This window comes from Salvelinus sp. IW2-2015, linkage group LG15 (genome assembly GCF_002910315.2).
Source record: "Salvelinus sp. IW2-2015 linkage group LG15, ASM291031v2, whole genome shotgun sequence".
Classification (NCBI taxonomy): Eukaryota; Metazoa; Chordata; class Actinopteri; order Salmoniformes; family Salmonidae; genus Salvelinus; species Salvelinus sp. IW2-2015.
In genome coordinates this window covers 22,400,814-22,420,629 of record NC_036855.1, presented here as the reverse complement: position 1 = coordinate 22,420,629, position 19,816 = coordinate 22,400,814, and the positions used below count along the sequence as shown (strand labels likewise).

Genomic DNA, 19,816 nt, shown 5'->3' with positions numbered 1-19,816 from the left:
GATCTCAATCAGAAGTCAATTCGATTCGGTTTTACCGCCTCTCCTCTGCGAGTAGGACGGGCTTATCACGGCTATACACAACTGTTTCAGTGACTGAACGATGGCAGTGAACCTAAGCAAAAACGGCATTGCCCTGACAAATGCCTACAAAGAGGTGGTAGATGAGAAATGCAACACCAATTGGTAAGGACCGTAGCATCGCAGGAAAGCTCGCTAACGTTATCTAGCTATCTAATTGCATCGCCATAAAATGGTGCATCCGCTATTTTTAGTTAGCTAGCTACGTTAGTTCCTTAGTTAACAGCATTTAATTTCCCTTGCCTATCATGTAAGTTAGTTAGCTGGCTTGCTTGTTGTGCAATGAGAACGAATTTTGTATCAACGAAACAGTATAAATATTATTGCCATGTTTGTACAGTAGCCAATTATACAAATCGGATGACCATGTCATGTTGTCTGCCAATTTCCTTAGCGTTTTAGCTTGCTAGTTAGCTAAGTAAGGATGATGCTAGATAACATTAGTAGCTACGTTAGCTGTTTGTTTTTATTTTGTTGATTTCTTGCAATATTTAACGTTAACGTTAGGCAGCAAATTTTAGCTAAAGAAGTGTTTAAAGATCAAGATGACCTGAATTAATTAATTAACCTGGTTTACCTCTCAAGAGGTTTATCAAACCCAGAGGGTTTCAGTCTTAGCACACTTCCTGTTGCTGAATGGGGACCAGATTCTCAGATGTTTTTTTTTTTAACCATATAATTACATAGTGTACTATTATAGGATCTCAGTTGCTCACGTTAATGGTCTGTTCCAAAGTTATGCAGTTCAACCCAGTGTCATGTTTTTGTTTGATCAGGGCACATCACCTAACCAGGATGCTATTCTGCAATAACTTTTTAAGCAGTGGCTAAGTGTTACATGGATGTTAACAATGATGTTGACAGTGTGGTAGCCTAATAAGCAGTGTAAACAACAATCTACTATTTGCAATGCTAGTGTGATCCTGTAACCAGGCATTCTTCTCTGCAGGGCATTGTACACCTATGAGGGGAACACTAATGATATCCGATTGGCAGAGAAGGGAGGTGAGTGTGGTACACAGGATCTTAGAAAGGCTCCAACATTTAAATGTTTTCCGTTTGGAATCGAGTCTGCAATGTTGTCTTAGATCATCATCACCTTAACTTATGGTGTGCCACTGAATTGCTCTCAATGCACAGTAAGGCAATTTAAAAGATGAAAGCAAAGGTAGTAAGTATTTTGCAGTAGGTGCGTCTTTTATTGTTTCAATAAAATAAGAACAATTTTCATATGTGAAAAGATAGGTAGCAAACTAATCATGTATAATGCAGGAAGAATCTTCCAGCACATACCCTGTCAAAAACGGAACATGTTGAAAGTGCCTACGGCAGTATTGTTTGCCATGTAGCCATATTGTATACAAAATGTAAGCTTTACACAGTAATGTACATTACTTTGCATAGAACATACATTCTACAATGTGCCAACATTACAATACTGTTTCAGATGGTGGACTGGAGGAACTGGTGGAGGAACTTAGCAGCGGGAAAATTATGTACGCGTTCTGTCGTGTCCAGGACCCAAACTCTGGCCTGTGCAAATACGTCCTCATCAACTGGGTGAGTGCTGTGCTACGCTCCCTTTTCTTCTGAAGGTGGCACTCTTCTGTATTTTGTAATTTAAGTTGAATGATGCTCATGAGTATTTGTGTTTCAGACTGGAGAAGGTGTGAAAGATGCCAGGAAAGGACTATGTGCCAATCATGTCAGCTCCATGGCAAATTTTCTCAAGGTATTTCATTTGGCATGGTATAGACATTTTCTCCACACAGACAACTTGTGTTTAGTTAAGGAAGAAAATCGATTGGATGCAACTTTTTGTATACACTTGTAACACTGGCCTTAACAGGAAATTAAATGTATAGCTATTGCAGGGAAGGAATAGACACCCCTGTAAGTGCCAGTAGTAGCATGTTGGTGTTTAAGATAGGGAGGACAAAGTTAATGCGTGACATGTTTATTGGCGCAACATTTTTTGACGCAGTTAAGCTATTAAAACATTCTGATGTAGATAATTTTGTGTTTCCTTCTCTGACAATCAAAGCGTAGTATGCCTAACTTAATGCACTGTTTTTTAAATGGAAAAAGGCCCAGATCGTTAGGACTGAATTTGAGCAAATCCAAACATTTTAATTAATTGCGATTAATGCCATTAACTAAATTATTTTAATCGTTTGACAGCCCTAGTTTGAGTTAAGCAGCAGTTGGAGGCTGCTTTGGGTGAAGTTGTGGTTTCTAAATCAGCTCTTGAATTATCAGTTATCATGAAAGTCACCTTGCTAACTGCATGTCAACAAATCCTATGGGTGGTGGTTGTCAGATATCAAATATCCCTCCTACGGACAGCCCTTTCATGGCCTTATCTGGAATTTGTGATGCGTGTTATTTGTAGCAAAAATGTCTGCTGTAATTCCAGGGCGCACATGTCACAATAAATGCCCGTGCAGAGGAGGATGTGGAACCTGAGGCTATTATGCAAAAGGTGGGCAAGGCCTCGGGGGCCAACTATAGCTTCCACAAAGAGTCCAACAAGTTCCGAGACGCTGGTCCCCAGGGGCCTGTGGTATGTACCAAATACAGCGTCTTATCCTTTTTAGAGATTAAAACATTTTAGTTGTGCATTATGAGTTTGTTTCATCATTTTATCAGGATCTGTGCATACATTATGTTGTACAGTGAGGCAAGATGTGTTGTGGTCCGATAAAATGCCTTCATATAGCTAATTTGTTTCGGTATTAACTTCTCTGCGGACATTTTGGTTAGATTTACTGCACAAGACTGCAGATGAACAGCCTCTGGTAAGACACGTGGCGGGGGACTATGTGTATATGTAAACAACAGCTGGTGCACGATATCTAAGGAAGTCTAGGTTTTGCTCGCCTGAGGTAGAGTATCTCATGATAAGCTGTAGACCACACTATCTACCTAGAGTTTTCATCTGTATTTTTTGTAGCTGTCTACATACCATCACAGACCGATGCTGGCACTAAAACCGCACTCAATGGAGCTGTATACCGCCATAAGCAAACAGGAAAATGCTCATCCAGAGGCGGTGCTCCTAGTGACCGGGGACTTCAATGACTTCAACCTAATTTCTATCAGCATGTTAAATGTGCAACCCAGAGGGAAACAAATTCTAGACCACCTTTACTCCACACACAGAGATGTGTACAAGCTCTCCCTCTCCCTCTATTTGGCAAATCTGACCATAGTTCTATCCTCCTGATTCCTGCTTACAAGCAAAAATTTAAGCAGGAAGCACCAGTGACTCGGTCGATAGAAAAAGTGGTCAGATGAAGCAGATGCTAAACTACAGGACTGTTTTGCTAGCACAGACTGGAATATGTTCTGGGAAAATTGTGGACCTCCACAAGTCTGGTTCATCCTTGGGAGCAATTTCCAACTGTCTGAAGGTACCACGTTCATCTTTACAAACAATAGTACGCAAGTATAAACACCATGGGACCACACAGCCGTCATACCGCTCAGGAAGGAGACGCGTTGTCTCCTAGAGATTAACGTACTTTGGTGCAAGAAGTGCAAATCAATCCCAGAACAACAGCAAAGGCCCTTGTGAAGATGCTGGAGGGAACAGGTACATTTACATTTAAGTCATTTAGCYGACGCTCTTATCCAGAGCGACTTACAAATTGGTGCATTCACCTTATGATATCCAGTGGAACAACCACTTTACAATAGTGCATCTAACTCTTTTAAGGGGGGAGGGGGGGGGTTAGAAGGATTACTTTATCCTATCCTAGATATTCCTTAAAGAGGTGGGGTTTCAGGTGTCTCCGGAAGGTGGTGATTGACTCCGCTGACCTGGCGTCGTGAGGGAGTTTGTTCCACCATTGGGGTGCCAGAGCAGCGAACAGTTTTGACTGGGCTGAGCGGGAACTGTACTTCCTCAGAGGTAGGGAGGCAAGCAGGCCAGAGGTGGATGAACGCAGTGCCCTTGTTTGGGTGTAGGGCCTGATCAGAGCCTGAAGGTACGGAGGTGCCGTTCRCCTCACAGCTCCGTAGGCAAGCACCATGGTCTTGTAGCGGATGCGAGCTTCAACTGGAAGCCAGTGGAGAGAGCGGAGGAGCGGGGTGACGTGAGAGAACTTGGGAAGGTTGAACTCAGACGGGCTGCGGCGTTCTGGATGAGTTGTAGGGGTTTAATGGCACAGGCAGGGAGCCCAGCCAACAGCGAGTTGCAGTAATCCAGACGGGAGATGACAAGTGCCTGGATTAGGACCTGCGCCGCTTCCTGTGTTAGGCAGGAAGGCAGGAATAACCTGAAAGGCCGCTGAGCAAGGAAGAAGCCACTGTTCCAAAACCGCCATAAAAAAGCCAGCCTACGGTTTGCAACTACACATGGGGACAAATATCATACTTTTTGGAGAAAAGTCCTCTGGTCTGATGAAACAAAAATAGAACTGTTTGGCCATAATGACCATCGTTATGTTTGGAGGAAAAAGGGGGAGACTTGCAAGCTGAAGAACACCATCCCAACCGTGAAGCACAAGGTGGCAGCATCATGTTGTGGGGGTGCTTTGCTGCAGGAGGGGCTGCTGCACTTCACAAAATGGATGGCTTCATAAGGAAGGAAAGTTATGTGGATATATTGAAGCAACATCTCAAGACATCAGTCAGGAAGTTAAAGTTTGGTCGTAAATGGGTCTTCCAAATGGACAATGACTCCAAGCATACATCCAAAGTTGTGGCAAAATGGCTTAAGTACAACAAAGTCAAGGTATTGGAGTGGCCATCAGAAAGCCCTGACCTCAATCCTACAGAATATTTGTGGGCAGAACTGAAAAAGCGTGTGTGAGCAAGGAGGCCTACAAACCTGACTCAGTTACTCCAGCTCTGTCAGTAAGAATGTGCCAAAATTCACCCAACTTATTGTGGGAAGCTTGTGGAAGGCTACCCAAAACGCTTGACCCAAGTTAAACATTTTAAAGGCAATGCTACCAAATACTAATTGAGTGTATGTAAACTTCTGACCTACTGGGAATGTGATGAAAGAAATAAAAGCTTAAATTAAGTAATTCTTTCTACTATTATTCTGACATTTCACATTCTTAAAATAAAGTGGTGATCCTAACTGACCTAAGACAGGGAATTTGTCACTTGGATTAAACGTCAAGAATTGTGAAACTGAGTTTAAATGTATTTGGCTAAGGTGTATGTAAACTTCCGACTTCAACTGTGTTTGAGAATGCTATTCACTGACTACAACTCGGCGTTCAACACCATAGTGCCCTCAAAGCTCATCACTAAGCTTAGGACCCTGGGACTAAACACCTCCCTCTGCAACTGGTTCCTTGACTTTCTGACGGGCCGCCCCCAGGTGGTAAGGGTAGGTTACAACACATCCACCACGCTGATCCTCAACATGGGGGCCCCTCAGGGGTGCGTGCTCAGCCCCCTCCTGTACTCCCTATTCACTCATGACTGCACAGCCAGGCCCGACTCCAACACCATCATTAAGTTTGCTGATGACACAACAGTGGTAGGCCTGATCACCGACAATGATAAGACTGCCTATAGGGAGGTGGTCAGAGACCTGACCATGTGGTGCAATGACAACAACCTCTCCCTCAACGTGATCAAGACAAAGGAGATGATTGTGGACAACAGGAATAGGAGGACCGAGCACGCCCCCATTCTCATTGACGGGGTTGCAGTGGAGCAGGTTGAGAGCTTCAAGTTAGTTTGTTGGTGATGTGGACACAAAGGAACATGATCCAAGCACACCAAGACAGTCGTGAAGAGGGCACGACAAAACCTATTCCCCTTCAGGAGACTGAAAAGATTTGGCATGGGTCCTCAGATCCTCAAAAGTTTTTACAGCTGCACCATCAAGAGCATCCTGACGGGTTGCATCACTGCATCACTACGGAGGGTAGTGCATACGGCTCAGTATATCACCGAGGCCAAGCTTCCTGCCATCCAGGACCTCTATACCAGGCGGTGTCAGAGGAAGGCTCTAGAAATTCAGACTCCAGCCACCCTAGTCGTACTGTTCTCTCCTACAGCATGGCAAGCTGTACCTGAGCTCCAAGTCTATATCCAAGAGGCTTCTAAACAGCTTCTACCCCCCTTCTACGATGCTACTACTCTCTTATTATCTATGCATAGTCGCTTTAATAACTCTACCTACATGTACATATTACCTAAATTACAGCAACACCGGTGCCCCCGCACATTGACTCTGTACCGGTACCCCCTGTATATAGCCCCACTATTGTTATTTACTGCTGTTCCTTTATTTGTTATTCTTATCTTACTTTTTATTCGTTTTTTTAATTTTCTTAACTGCATTGTTGGTTAATGGCTTGTAAGTATGCATTTCACTGTTGTAGTCAGCGCATGTGACAAATCAAATTTTATTTGTCACGAGTTTTTCAGTGTGAGTTAGTTTCCAATGTGTGGGTTGTTGTGATGGTGCAGCTGGTTGTTTACAATGACTCGTCTGCAGTAGAATCCAGTGGCTTAGTTGAGGCTCATGATTGCTGGCCAGGGCTGGAGCCAGAGAGACAAGGCAGGCTGTTTAAAGCCTGTTAACTCCCCATAATCAACCAACATGCTGCGTCAGTATTGGATCTGGGTAGGGGTTGGTGTCCAGGAGTGACAACTTGTTTGGAGCATAGGAGATTTTTGTTATTATCTAACACATTTTGTTATGACAGGGCTCTGTGTATCAGAAGACCAACGCTATGTCTGAAATCAAACGCACCAATAAAGACAACTTCTGGGCGCAGACAGAGGTAAGCCAGCTTCAACACCTTTCTCCCACTAGAGGGACTCACTGATCCTCTACAGACTTGTTAGATTTGCTTGATCATAGCTCAGCGTGTTCTGGTGTCATGCGGCCGTTATGACACATTTTACATTACCCTAACCTTGTGCTCATGGCCCGCGTGTCTGTCTCAGAAAGATGAGGAGAAGCGGCGACAGGAGGAGCGCTGCAAGGCAGACGAGGAGCGCCAGAAGCTGGAGAAAGACAGGAAGGATCGAGAGGCCAAGGAGGCAACTCTCAGAGAGAAGAGAGACAAGGAAAGGGCCTCTATGATCGACCAGCAGAAGTGAGTAAAACTGGTTAGTTCACTTAGCTGTTGGTTATCTAGCTGACCTTATTGACAGACAGGTTTGCATTGTCTACTTCCCCCTTTTAACAACCATTTGTTTAACAGGAAGTACCAGCAGCAGCAGGAAGCTGAGAGCAGAGAAGATGAGAAACAACAATGGGTGAGTTTTCTGCTGGCTTACAGCAGGACTGGCCTGCAGTCTGAGGAGAATCAGTTAAAATCAGTTCCGCTATGTGGGAGGCAGTAGTTCAGTCTGCAACATGAACCCCACCTAAATTATGTTTTTAAATGTCAAAGCACAAATTTAGGACATGATAAGATTAGCACAAGAACAAACTATACAGAACCGTTAGGTGTAGCCTCTGAGGTAGTATTCAATTATGTGGGATGCACCATCAGGAGGAGCAGGAGAAGGACTTCCAGGCAACTCAGAAGAAAGGGATGAAGCGTGGTGAATCTGTGGAGAAAGCCAACGTGAGTTAAATGTGATTGTCCAAAATCTCCCTATACCCTGTGACTCAGAACTGCTTCCCTTTTCAATGACTCAATCAAATCTGTTCTTTGCTTGAATCCAAAGTCTCCACAGTTTAACTTAGTAATTTCCCTGTCTGTACATTCTTTGTATCTTCTACATTTTCTTTAGACATAATAAAGAAATTGTACATGTTTATTCATACTGTAGATCAGGGGTAAGCAACTAGTTTCAGCCGGGGGATGATTTTTGTTTGAGCAAATGATTGGGGGGATGGAAAATAATTTGTATAAGAATTTGGACACTGCACATTGATCACAACTAAGACCAACAAGATTGTATTTCAAATCAAAGTTTATTTGTCATGTGCGCCGAATACAATGGGTGTAGACTTTACAGTGAAATGCTTCCTTACAGGCTCTAACCAACAGTGCAAAAAAGGTATTAGGTGAACAATCGGTAAGTAAAGAAATAAAACGGCAGTGAAAAATAACAGTAGCAAGTCTATATACAGTAGCGAGGCTATAACAGTAGCGAGGCTACATACAGGCACCAGTTAGTCGGGCTGATTGAGGTAGTATGTACATGTAGATATGGTTAAAGTGACTATGCATATATGATAAAGAGAGAGTAGCAGCAGCAGCGTAAAACAGGGGTTGGGGGGCGGGGGCACACAATGCAAATAGTCCGGGTAGCCATTTGATTACCTGTTCAGGAATCTTATGACTTGGGGGTAAAAACTGTTGAGAAGCCTTTTTGTCTTAGACTTGGCACTCTGGTACCACTTGCCATGCGGTAGTAGATAGAACAGTCTATGGCTGGGGTCTTTGACAATTTTTAGGGCCTTCCTCTGACACCGCCTGGTGTAGAGGTCCTGGATGGCTGGCAGCTTAGCCCCAGTGATGTACTTACTGGGCCGTACGCACTACCCTCTGTAGTGCCTTGCGGTCGGAGGCCGAGCAATTGCCGTACCAGGCAGTGATGCAACCAGTCAGGATGCTCTCGATGTTGCAGCTGTAGAACCTTTTGAGGATCTGAGGACCCATGCCAAATCTTTTTAGTTTCCTGATCGGGAATAGGCTTTGTCGTGCCCTCTTCACGACTGTCTTGGTGTGTTTGGACCATTCTAGTTTGTTGGTGATGTGGACACCAAGGAACTTGACGCTCTCAACCTGCTCCGCTACAGCCCCGTCGATGAGAATGGGGGCGTGCTCAGTCCTCCTTTTCCTGTAGTCCACAATCATCTCCTTAGTCTTGGTTACGTTGAGGGATAGGTGGTTATTCTGGCATCACCCGGCCAGGTCTCTGACCTCCTCCCTGTAGGCTGTCTCGTCATTGTTGGTGATCAGGCCTACCACTGTTGTGGCGTCTGCAAACTTAATGATGGTGTTGGAGTCGTGCCTGGCCATGCAGTCGTGGGTGAACAGGGAGTACAGGAGGGGACTGAGCACGCACCCCTGGGGGGCTCCAGTGTTGAGGATCAGCGTGGCAGATGTGTTGCTACCTACCCTCACCACCTGGGGGCGGAAGTCCAGGATCCAGTTGCAGAGGGAGGTGTTTAGTCCCAGGATCCTTAGCTTAGTGATGAGCTTTGAGGGCACTATGGTGTTGACCGCTGAGCTGTAGTCAATGAATAGCGTTCTCACAGGTGTTCCTTTTCTCCAGGTGGGAAAGGGCAGTGTGGAGTGCAATAGAGATTGTATCATCTGTGGATCTGTTTGGGTGTTATGCAAATTGGAGTGGGTCTATGGTTTCTGGGATAATGGGGTTAATGTGAGCGATGACCAGCCTTTCAAAACACTTCATGGCTACAGACGTGAGTGCTACGGGTCTGTAGTCATTTAGGCAGGTTGCCTTCGTGTTCTTGGGCACAGGGACTATGGTGGTCTGCTTGAAACATGTTGGTATTACAGACTCAATCAGGGACATGTTAAAAATGTCAGTGAAGACACCTGCCAATTGGTCAGCACATGCCCGGAGCACACGTCCTGGTAATCCGTCTTGCCCCGCAGCCTTGTGAATGTTGACCTGTTTAAAGGTCTTACTCACGTCGGCTACGGAGAGCGTGATCACACAGTCGTCCGGAACAGCTGATGCTCATGCATGCCTCAGTGCTGCTTGCCTCGAAGCGAGCTTTGAAGTGATTTAGCTCGTCTGGTAGGCTCGTGTCACCGGGCAGCTCTCGGCTGTGCTTCCCTTTGTAGTCTGTAATAGTTTGCAAGCCCTGCCACATAAGACGAGCGTCGGAGCCGGTGTAGTACGACTCAATCTTAGCCCTGTATTGACGTTTTCCTGTTTGATGTTCGTCGAGGCATTGCGTATTTCTTTAAGCTTCCGGTTAGATTCCTGCATCTTGGAAACGGCAGCTCTACCCTTTAGCTCAGTGCGAATGTTGCCTGTAATCCATGGCTTCTGGTTGGGTATGTACGTACAGTCAATTTTGGGACGACGTCTCGATGCACTTATTGATAAAGCAGTGACTGGTGTGTGTGTACTCCATGTTCCGGGAAGAATCCCGGAACATGTTCCAGTCTGTGATAGCAAAACAGTCCTGTAGTTTAGCATCTGCTTCATCTGAACACTTTTATAGAACGAGTGCTCCTGTGCTTCCTGCTTTTTTATTTTAAAACAACCAATTTCATACCATGATTACATTGAGACACGATCACATACACTACATGACCAAAAGTGTGGACCATGGCTCGTCGAACATCTCATTCCAAAATCATGGCATTAATATGGAGTTGGTCCACCACTTTGCTGCTATAACAGCCTCTACTCTTCTGGGAAGACTTTCCACTAGAGTTTTAGAACATTGCTGACGGAGTTAGTGGGTACGGCACTTATGCTTTATATACCGTGCACGGGTGGTGCTGAAATAGCCAATCCACTTATTTGAACGGTGTCCACATACTTTTTGGTGTTGTTGTGTGTACATATATATATATATATATATATATATATAATATATTATATATATATATATATATAATAAAATATAAATAATAATATATATATATATAATATATATATATACTGCTCAAAAAATAAAAGACACCTAAACAACACAATGTAACTCCAAGTCAATCACACTTCTGTGAATCAAACTGTCCACTTAGGAAGCAACACTGATTGACAATAAATGTCACATGCTGTTGTGCAAATGAATAGACAACAGGTGGAATTATAGGCATTAGCAAGACAACCCCAATAAAGGAGTGGTTCTGCAGGTGTGGACACCAACCATTTCTCTTCCTATGCTCCTCTGGATGTTTTGCGGTCACTTTGAATGCTGCTGCTTTCACTAGGGTGTAGACGGAGTCTACAACCCACACAAGTGGCTCAGGTGTGCAGCTCATCCAGGATGGCACATCAATGCGAGCTGTGGCAAGAAGTGTGCTGTTCTGTCAGCGTAGTGTCCAGAGCATGGAGGCGCTACCAGGAGACGTGAGGAGGGCAACAACCCAGCAGCAGGCCGCTACTCCGCCTTTGTGCAAGGAGGAGCACTGCCAGAGCCCTGCAAAATGACCTCCAGCAGGCCACAAATGTGCATGTGTCTGCTCAAACGGTCAGAAACAGACTCCTGAGGGTGGTATGAAGGCCCGACGTCCACAGGGTGGGGTTGTGCTTACAGCCCAACACCGTGCAGGACGTTTGGCATTTGCCAGAGAACACCAAGATTGGCAAATTCGCCACTGGCGCCCTGTGCTCTTCACAAGATGAAAGCAGGTTCAAACTGAGTAAATGTGACAGAGTTTGGAGACGCCGTGGAGAACGTTCTGCTGCTGCAACATCCTCCAGCATGACAGGTTTGGCGGTGGGTCAGTCGTGGGGTGGCATTTCTTTGGGGGCGCACAGCCCTCCATGTGCTCGCCAGAGGTAGCTGACTGCCATTAGGTACCGAGATGAGTCCTCAGACCCCTTGTAGAAACATATGCTGGTGCGGTTGGCCCTGGGTCCTCCTAATGCAAGACAATGCTAGACCTCATGTGGCTGGAGTGTGTCAGCAGTTCGTGCAAGAGGAAGGCATTGATGTATGGACTGGCCCGCCCGTTCCCCAGACCTGAATCCAATTGAACATCTGGACATCATGTCTCGCTCCATCCACCAACGCCACGTTGCACACAGACTGTCCAGGAGTTGGCGGATGCTTTAGTCCAGGTCTGGAAGGAGATCCCTCAGGAGACCATCCGCCACCTCTCAGGAGCATGCCCAGGCGTTGTAGGGAGGTCATACAGGCACGTGGAGGCCACACACACTACTGAGCCTCATTTTGACTTGTTTTAAGGACATTACATCAAAGTTGGATCAGCCTGTAGTGTGGTTTTCCACTTTAATTTTGAGTGTGACTCCAAATCCAGACCTCCATCGGTTGTTAAATTTGATTTCCATTGATCATTTTTGTGTGTTTGTTGTCAGCACATTCAACTATTGTAAAGACAAAAGTATTTAATAAGAATATTTCATTCATTCAGATCTAGGATGTGTTATTTTAGTGTTCCCTTTATTTTTTTGAGCAGTGTATATATTTCACACACACACAAATCAGATTACTTCGAGGTAGAAAGGAGTTGGAGCACTCAAAAAAAAAAAAAAAAATGCAGGATTTGATTTCATTTAGCTCTCTCTAATCCATTGTACAGGATGTGAACAGGTGACTGACGTTTTGAGGTCAAGCTGAAGTCGTACTCAGTGACCTGACCTTTGCGCTTAGCTCCTATTTATAGCCTAGTGGCCCATTGAGACACAACAATGTAAGAAAATAATGAAGCTTTGGATTTTGTATTCTTTACTTGTTCTCAGGTGGTAAACTTTTTATTATTGGCTGACCAATACTTATGTTTTTTACCACCCGAGAACAGGGAAAGAATATAAAATCCAAAGCGTCATTAATTGTAGCACAACAAATGTTATATACATGCTCAAATGCGTCTGCGGTGCTGCTTATATTGGTCAAATTATATGAGCATTAAAACTCTGCATTGCAGAACATAAGGCTGACAATAGGCCGGCCCTCCATGTACTGAGTCTGACACCCCTGGGCTAAACAATTTTCACTGTCGTCGTTTCTATAATGTTCTTGTTTAGATTTTTGGGGTCGCTGTGTTTCCGGATTCACAAACAAACACATATCACCTATGTATATTTTGACATGGCCTATTTATTAACGAGACACACTATTTCTCTTATTATTAGTAGTATTTTGTGCTACAATTTGCCATTTACCTTATGTTTCAATTATAATTTTCTTACATTGTTGTCTCAATGGGCCCTGGGCTATAAATAGGAGCTAAGCGCAATGGTCAGGTCACTCTGAGGAAGACTTCAGCTTGACCTCAATGTCAGTCACCTGTTTGCGTCCTGTACAATGGATTAAAGAGAGCTAAAATAAATAAATCTTGTGCTCCAACTAATTTCTACCTAGAATTTTGGAAGTTTTCTTGGTAAGAACGTCTCATGATTTTCATCGTTGTTGAGCACCCCTCCTTTCCTTTGTTTGCTGAGGTGTGAAGGCCCACCTGAACTCATTTTTGCATGAATTCCCCCCCCTTTTTTTCTTTTTTTTTGGGGGGGGGGGGGGGGGGCCAAAGAAAATCAATTACAGGCCAGGTTTTGCTGACCGCTGCTGTAGATTATTTAGGAGATTATGCCATTTTGCTTATCAGCAGTGAATTTCACTGGGGTGTTAAACTACTAAGAGTTCTGAGCTGAGAAGTTAAAAATCTGTCCTTCTGCCGCTGAGCGATGCAGTTAACCCTGGGGTTGGGTTAAATGCCGGAGACACATTTCAGTTGAAGGCATTCAGTTGTACAACAGACTAGGTATCCCCCTTTCCCTTCCCTTTCTATAGCTGTACAGTGGCCAGTGTGCATGTCTGACTCTCACTGTGTGTTTCAGGAGGCAGCCTCTCTGATCTCCCAGCGCTCTATGAACCCCAGAGAGATGTTCAAGCGGAGAGAGAAGGGCATGGACACCCCTGCTGATGCTGCTCACGCCCCTGCCAGCCCCCAGCCAGGTAGGCTACTAATTCCAATTCAACTGTTTGCTATTAATATGCCAAGTGTAGTTACTAATGAGGACTTTAGATTATTTGGTAAAATGTTTCTGCCATGGGTGTGTCCTAAATGGACTTGCTAGCTGTCTGTCAGGTGTGGATAAGATCAGGGGATTGTCTGAGCCATGTTGAAACATGCAGGAGGAGATTCTTATTGCATTACTCTGCCTTCATCAGCTTTAACTCATTCAGACACAGACTGTCTCGTATCACATCTTGTCTCTAGACCACATCTGCTTTGTGTTGTCTGCTCTGCTGGGTAACCTCTCCGGCCAATGTGTATGTCTGTCTGCTCTGGTGTGTGTTTCTCAGGGCGTTTGCAAAGCCCTTTTCTCTCTAAGCAAACATGTGAGCCTGAGCCGTCCCGCTCGCCCCTGCGTCAAGCCTCCCCACTCTCTGCAGGCTCTGCCTCTCCTGTCCCTACTGCAGGTCTGAGCTCACTCATACCACTGACACAAACTGACACTGTCCTATCTCACATACACACAGACAGAGAGAAATACTTCACACGTGGATGACTGTGACATACAAGAGATGTTTGTTTCGGTCCAATCTCTACTTGATGCTGTTCCCTTTCAATCAATCAGTCCAAATTATTGACTTAATGCTACTCCATTTGCTCTCTTGTTACTGCAATTTAACGTCACCCTGAGGCTCATGCCCATGATTAGTCCACTGTACATCATCATGCCCACATTAGATCACTGTAACCAAGGCCTCCTGAGTGACACAGTGGTCTAAGGCACTGCATCGTATTGCTAGCTGTGTCACTAGAGATTCTGGGTTCAAGTCCAGGCTCTGTCGCAGCCGGCCGCGACCGGGAGACCCACGGGCCGGCGCACAATTGGCTCCGCGTCATCCGGGTTAGGGGAGGGTTTGGCCGGCAGGGATGTCCTTGTCCCATCGCGCTAGCGACTCCTGTGGCAGCCCGGGCGCAGTGCACGCTGACACGGTCGCCAGGTGTACGGTGGTTGTTTTGACACATTGTGTCAAGAAGCAGTGCGGCTTGGTTATGTTTCGGAGGACGCACGGATCTCGATCTTCACCTCTCCCAAGTCCATATGGGGGTTGCAGCGACGAGACAAGACTGTAACTACCAATTGGATACCACGAAATTGGGGAGAAGAAAGTAGTAAAACAATAATAAACATTCACTGTAATCATCATGCCCACATTAGATTACTGTAATCATCAATCTCATCCAGTGTGCTTGTCTTTTTCCATGAGAGTTCAGATGGTTTAGTATATATTCCAACTAGATCAGTCTCACATCAGAATTAGATGTTCATCCATGTTTCTCAAACGTCAAAAGTGTTTAAGGTTAGGCAACACTCCTTCCGTGGCCTCCAACTGCTCTTAAACGCTAGTAAAACTAAATGCATGCTTTTCAACCGTTCGCTGCCCGCACCCGCCTGCCTGACTAGCATCACTACTCTGGACGGTTCTGACTTAGAATATGTGGACAACTACAAATACCTAGGTGTCTGGCTTGACTGTAAACTCCCATATTAAACATCTCCAATCCAAAATAAAATCTAGAATCGGCTTCCTATTTTGCAACAAAGCCTCCTTCACTCACACCGCCAAACATACCCTCGTAAAACTGACTATCCTACCGATCCTTGACTTCGGCGATGTAATTTACAAAATAGCCTCCAACACTCTACTGAGCAAACTGGATGCAGTCTATCACAGTGCCATCCGTTTTGTCACCAAAGCCCCATATACCACCCACCACTGCGACCTGTATGCTCTAGTCGGCTGGCCCTCGCTACATATTAGTCGCCAGACCCACTGGCTCCAGGTCATCTATAAGTCTATGCTAGGTAAAGCTCTACCTTATCTCAGCTCACTGGTCACGATAACAACACCCACCCGTAGCACGCGCTCCAGCAGGTATATCTCACTGGTCATCCCCGAAGCCAAAACCTCCTTTGGCCGTTCTCTGCTGCCAATGACTGGAATGAATTGCAAAAATCGCTGAAGCTGGAGACTTATATTTCCCTCACTAACTTTAAACATCAGCTATCTGAGCAGCTAACCGATCGCTGCAGCTGTACGTAGCCCATCTGTAAATAGCCCACCCATTCTACCTACCTCATCCCCATATTGTTTTTATTTACTTTTCTGAGCTTTTGCACACCAGTATTTCTACTTCCACATCATCATCTGCACAGCTATCACTCCAGTGTTAATTTGCTAAATTGTAATTACTTCGCTACTATGGCCTATTTATTACCTTACCACCTCATGCCATTTGCACACACTGTATATAGACTTTTTTTTTTTTCTATTGTGTTATTGACTGTACGCTTGTTCATTCCATGTGTAACTCGGTGGTGTTTGTCGCACTGCTTTGCTTTATCTTGGCCAGGTAGCAGTTGTAAATGAGAATTTGTTCTCAACTAGCCTACCTGGTTAAATAAAAAATAAAATGAACACCGAATGGTTAAGGTTTAGAATAGGCTTAAAACAAAAATCTTAAACTTTCTATCGCTGGATTCGAACATGCAACCATTGGAATCAGAGGCAGATGCACCCTAGCAAAACCGAAACCTACTTGAAGGTAACAGTGCTCACTGTTGCCCTTAGTGGCCGGTTTCCACATCTCCTGACATCCTCAGCCATGGATGAACGTTGACTACTGACTTGTATCACGGGTGACCTGGCTGATATATTCAGTTTCTGAATATTTCTGAGTGCATGCCTTAGTATATGTGTACATTTGTGGCCATCTGTGTGTATCTGTGCTCCTATATCATGTGTACATGTATGTATGTCGTAATAAGAACCCAGTGTGGATGAGCTCGTTGTGGATGAGTCATCCCAGTCTGAGTGCTTGGATGAGCAGGATGCAACCCCTATTCAGGATGCAGTCCCTGAGGAACAGTGGCAAGATGAAGGTGGGCCCTACTCCACATGCACCTCAGTCTGAACACAGAACAGTCATTCTTCTCATCTGTGACTCATCATGACCATTTCTCTGGACACATTTCTAAGTTACTTTGTATTCTGGATCCCTGCTGCTGCTGCCACCTGTTGGTGGAGGGAGATAGTCTTAAAAAAAAATACAATTGACCTTTTCCCCTTTCAGTGAAGGCACCAGCTCCTCCCACTCAGCACAACCATCCCACAGAGCCAGCCCAAAATGATCTCTATGAGGAGCCCCCACAGGTGAATATTTGACATGGCACATGTGAGAATCATTCCGCAAGGGTGAGGATTTAATTATAAACGGCTATAACATATGTTTTGTAATCTGAAAATACCTTCTCATTATTCAAATGCCATTCATGCCAAAAGAAGATGTAACGGGTAATATTTGCAGTTGAACTTAACACTTGAAGGGCATTCTCAGAGGTACAGCACCCCTTGTTATTCCCTCAGGTGGAAGAGAACACATTTGAGGTGCCTGCAGGGGAGAAGACGGACCGAGGTGTCTGTGCCAGGGCTCTATACGACTACCAGGCTGGTAAGCATCATCACAGCCTACTGACAATTTACAGCTGACACTCGGTCCACTGAACTGGTTCTCTATGTGAAAAATGTGTAACCGTGACGTTTTGCCCCAATACGGAGAATCAATATGAGTGGAACTGCTAGTAGGAAACTGGCAGTCTGTGAGGGAGTAGACACCGTCAAATAATACCATAAAGGATATCTGAATGGGCATGGTGATCTGAGGTATTGCTCCTCTTTTCATTCCACAGCTGATGACACCGAGATCTCCTTCGATCCTGATGACATCATTACTGGCATCGAGATGATTGACGAGGGCTGGTGGCGGGGCTACAGCCCAGACGGGCATTTTGGAATGTTCCCAGCCAATTACGTGGAGGTTATTTAGGGTCCATACCTCGCCCACTCACTAGATCAGCATATTGGAGGCAGAATAGAAAAGATCCCCCCCAGAAGAATTTGGCAGTAGGAAAACTGCTAGGGTCCAGAACACAGCAGGTCAGAAGTAACTCAACAGTGAACCCTTTAGAATAGTTTGCTGAACTGGATCTGCCACATTAAGGACCAATATATGAACAATAACCATGGGACCAGGGGTTGCACAAATCTATCCCTGTTGAAGGAAGCAATTCAATTATGTTGTTGATGTTGTGAGCCCTTAGATGGCATAGTTTAGGTTTTGATGAAAACCCATATATTGGCCAACCCCAAACTGAATCTCTCACCTTTTAATGTGATGCAGTAAATTGTCAGGCTTTTTAGATTTTTCAATTCAAGTTTCCATTGCGAACATTAATAGCACATTCCTTATAAAGTGAATCCAGTTTTGTTCCAGATATACTATTTTTGTTATTTGTAGCATTCACTCCTGTTGGGTTCAGGATAATATTTCATCGCTCACATAATGGTACCAACTATGATCTTTGGCCTTTTTTGCCTTTTCCTCAGACTAATATTTTATGTGAGTATTTCTTTGTCAGAAATTAGTTTGCTTGAAAGGAATCCTGTGTGAATTTCCAACAGTAGTTTGGTATTGCAGTGGAATTGAATATTTGCTATGCTCTCTGGGTGGCTGAACTCGAGGGAAAATAGGGGTGTAAATAATGACACAATCATATTCTTGTGAAATATATTTAAAAAAAAAAAAATATGTTTTTTAAATACAGCTGAAGTCCTGAAGTCTACATACACTTAGGTTGGAGTCATTAAAACTTGTTTTTCAACATCTCCACAAATTTCTTGTTAACAAACTATAGTTTTGGCAAGTCGGTTAGGACATCTACTTTGTGCATGACACAAGTCATTTTTCCAACAATTGTTTACAGACAGATTATTTCACTTATTATTCACTGTATCACAATTCCAGTGGGTCAGAAGTTTATTTCAAAGTCATGTTTGGAGAACTTTTTGTGACTTAAAAGAATATGGTGCCATAGTGGTGACATAATGCAGACTCACATCCCAGATTTGTATGTTTTATTGTTTAACATAAGTTGACTGCCTAAAAAACTGAGTTTAAATGTATTTGGCTAAGGTGTATGTAAACTTCTGACTTCAACTGTATATAATGGTTATGCTAAAGAGCTCATCCCCATATCCTTCCTGTTCTCTTCAGCCCCTGGAGAATTTTAATGATGGACTATTTCAGGGACCAGTTACACAAAACAAAGCATAAGTCATATTTCCTCTCTCGCGCTGTTGCCGTTTTCATATGTATCCTGGGTAGGATTGCAGAATTCCGGGTACTTTAAGTAAATTCCCTGGTTTTCCTGAAATCGTGGTTGGAGGAATCCTGGAATCAGGAAGGGCATAAACAGAAAATCTGGAATCTTCCAAACAGGATTTCTGGAAAACCTGGAAATTTATTGAAAGTTCCCAGAATTTTGCAACCCTAGTCCTGGGTACAACTAGTCTCTGCTTAACCAGTCTAGTCCTGGGTACAACTAGTCTCTGCTTAACCAGTCTTTCACAGCCAGGTCCAGCTTCCATCAAAATACAGGTCTGTGATTGGCTTAACCTAACAGAAGAGCCTTGATCAGATGCTGTTATCATGTGACAGTGCCAAAGGAGGGTAACAGGATGACGTCGTCCTCTGGAAAGTGCTTTCTCTCATTTTAATCTGTTGAAACTCCATAACCATTAGGCTATGCAACGTCACTGCTTTTTAATTTATAATGAAATCATTGTGAAAGAAAAAGTTTGTGAGACATTGTCACTTTAATTAATGATAAGGGAATTTAAGAATGATTTAAAACGGGTCATGGTCATTTCAAGGTGTAATGTATCCATGTTTTTGTTTTTCAGGAGTATATTGTAATGGAAATACGTTCGTCATAATTAAAAGAGTTAAAGTGATATGTGTTCCTGTCTTATAACATCTTTTGTAAATGTTGGTTGTTGTGGCAGCAGTAAGTCAATTTAAACATACGAGGGCGGTATGAGCTAGCTGATAGAATAGGAACAGAATTGTGTAAGGTGGCATATTGATTATTCTGAAATCTGTTTGGAGTGAAAGCTTTGGAAACTTTCAAAGAGCAGTAACTGTTTGATATTAGGAGTATCACTAATATCACAGTTAGGAGTATCACTTTGTCTCGTACAGTGCATTTGGAGAGTATTCAGCCCCCTTCACTTTTTCCACATTGTTACGTTAGACTTATTCTAAAATGGATC

The 19,816-nt window shown here is 44.1% G+C and overlaps 1 protein-coding gene across 4 annotated transcripts; it reads left to right on the top strand.

Annotated features, from left to right (window-relative positions):
* Nucleotides 1-18,198, top strand: dbnlb (drebrin-like b). 4 transcript variants are annotated; one of them, XM_024002207.2, is made up of 15 exons: nt 1-183; nt 1,028-1,083; nt 1,526-1,638; nt 1,736-1,810; nt 2,495-2,641; nt 6,759-6,836; nt 7,003-7,154; nt 7,263-7,317; nt 7,557-7,631; nt 13,528-13,645; nt 13,997-14,113; nt 16,474-16,587; nt 16,779-16,858; nt 17,072-17,156; nt 17,395-18,198. In XM_024002207.2, exons 1-15 carry the CDS (start codon nt 101-103, stop codon nt 17,529-17,531), a joined length of 1,485 nt encoding a protein of 494 aa, XP_023857975.1. In that variant the 5' UTR covers nt 1-100; the 3' UTR covers nt 17,532-18,198. The 4 variants fall into 4 exon arrangements, with proteins under 4 accessions (XP_023857975.1, XP_023857977.1, XP_023857976.1 ...); XM_024002209.2 differs by lacking the exon at nt 13,997-14,113; XM_024002208.2 differs by lacking the exon at nt 16,474-16,587.
* The last annotated feature ends 1,618 nt before the right edge of the window (nt 18,199-19,816 follow it).

Excerpts from the sequence above, each read along its gene's own strand:
- dbnlb (XM_024002207.2), top strand. The coding sequence starts at position 101 with ATGGCAGTGAACCTAAGCAAAAACGGCATTGCCCTGACAAATGCCTAC. Across the intron at positions 1,811-2,494 it reads CCATGGCAAATTTTCTCAAG|GGCGCACATGTCACAATAAA; the intron begins GTATTTCATTTG and ends CTGTAATTCCAG. Across the intron at positions 17,157-17,394 it reads TCTATACGACTACCAGGCTG|CTGATGACACCGAGATCTCC; the intron begins GTAAGCATCATC and ends TTCATTCCACAG.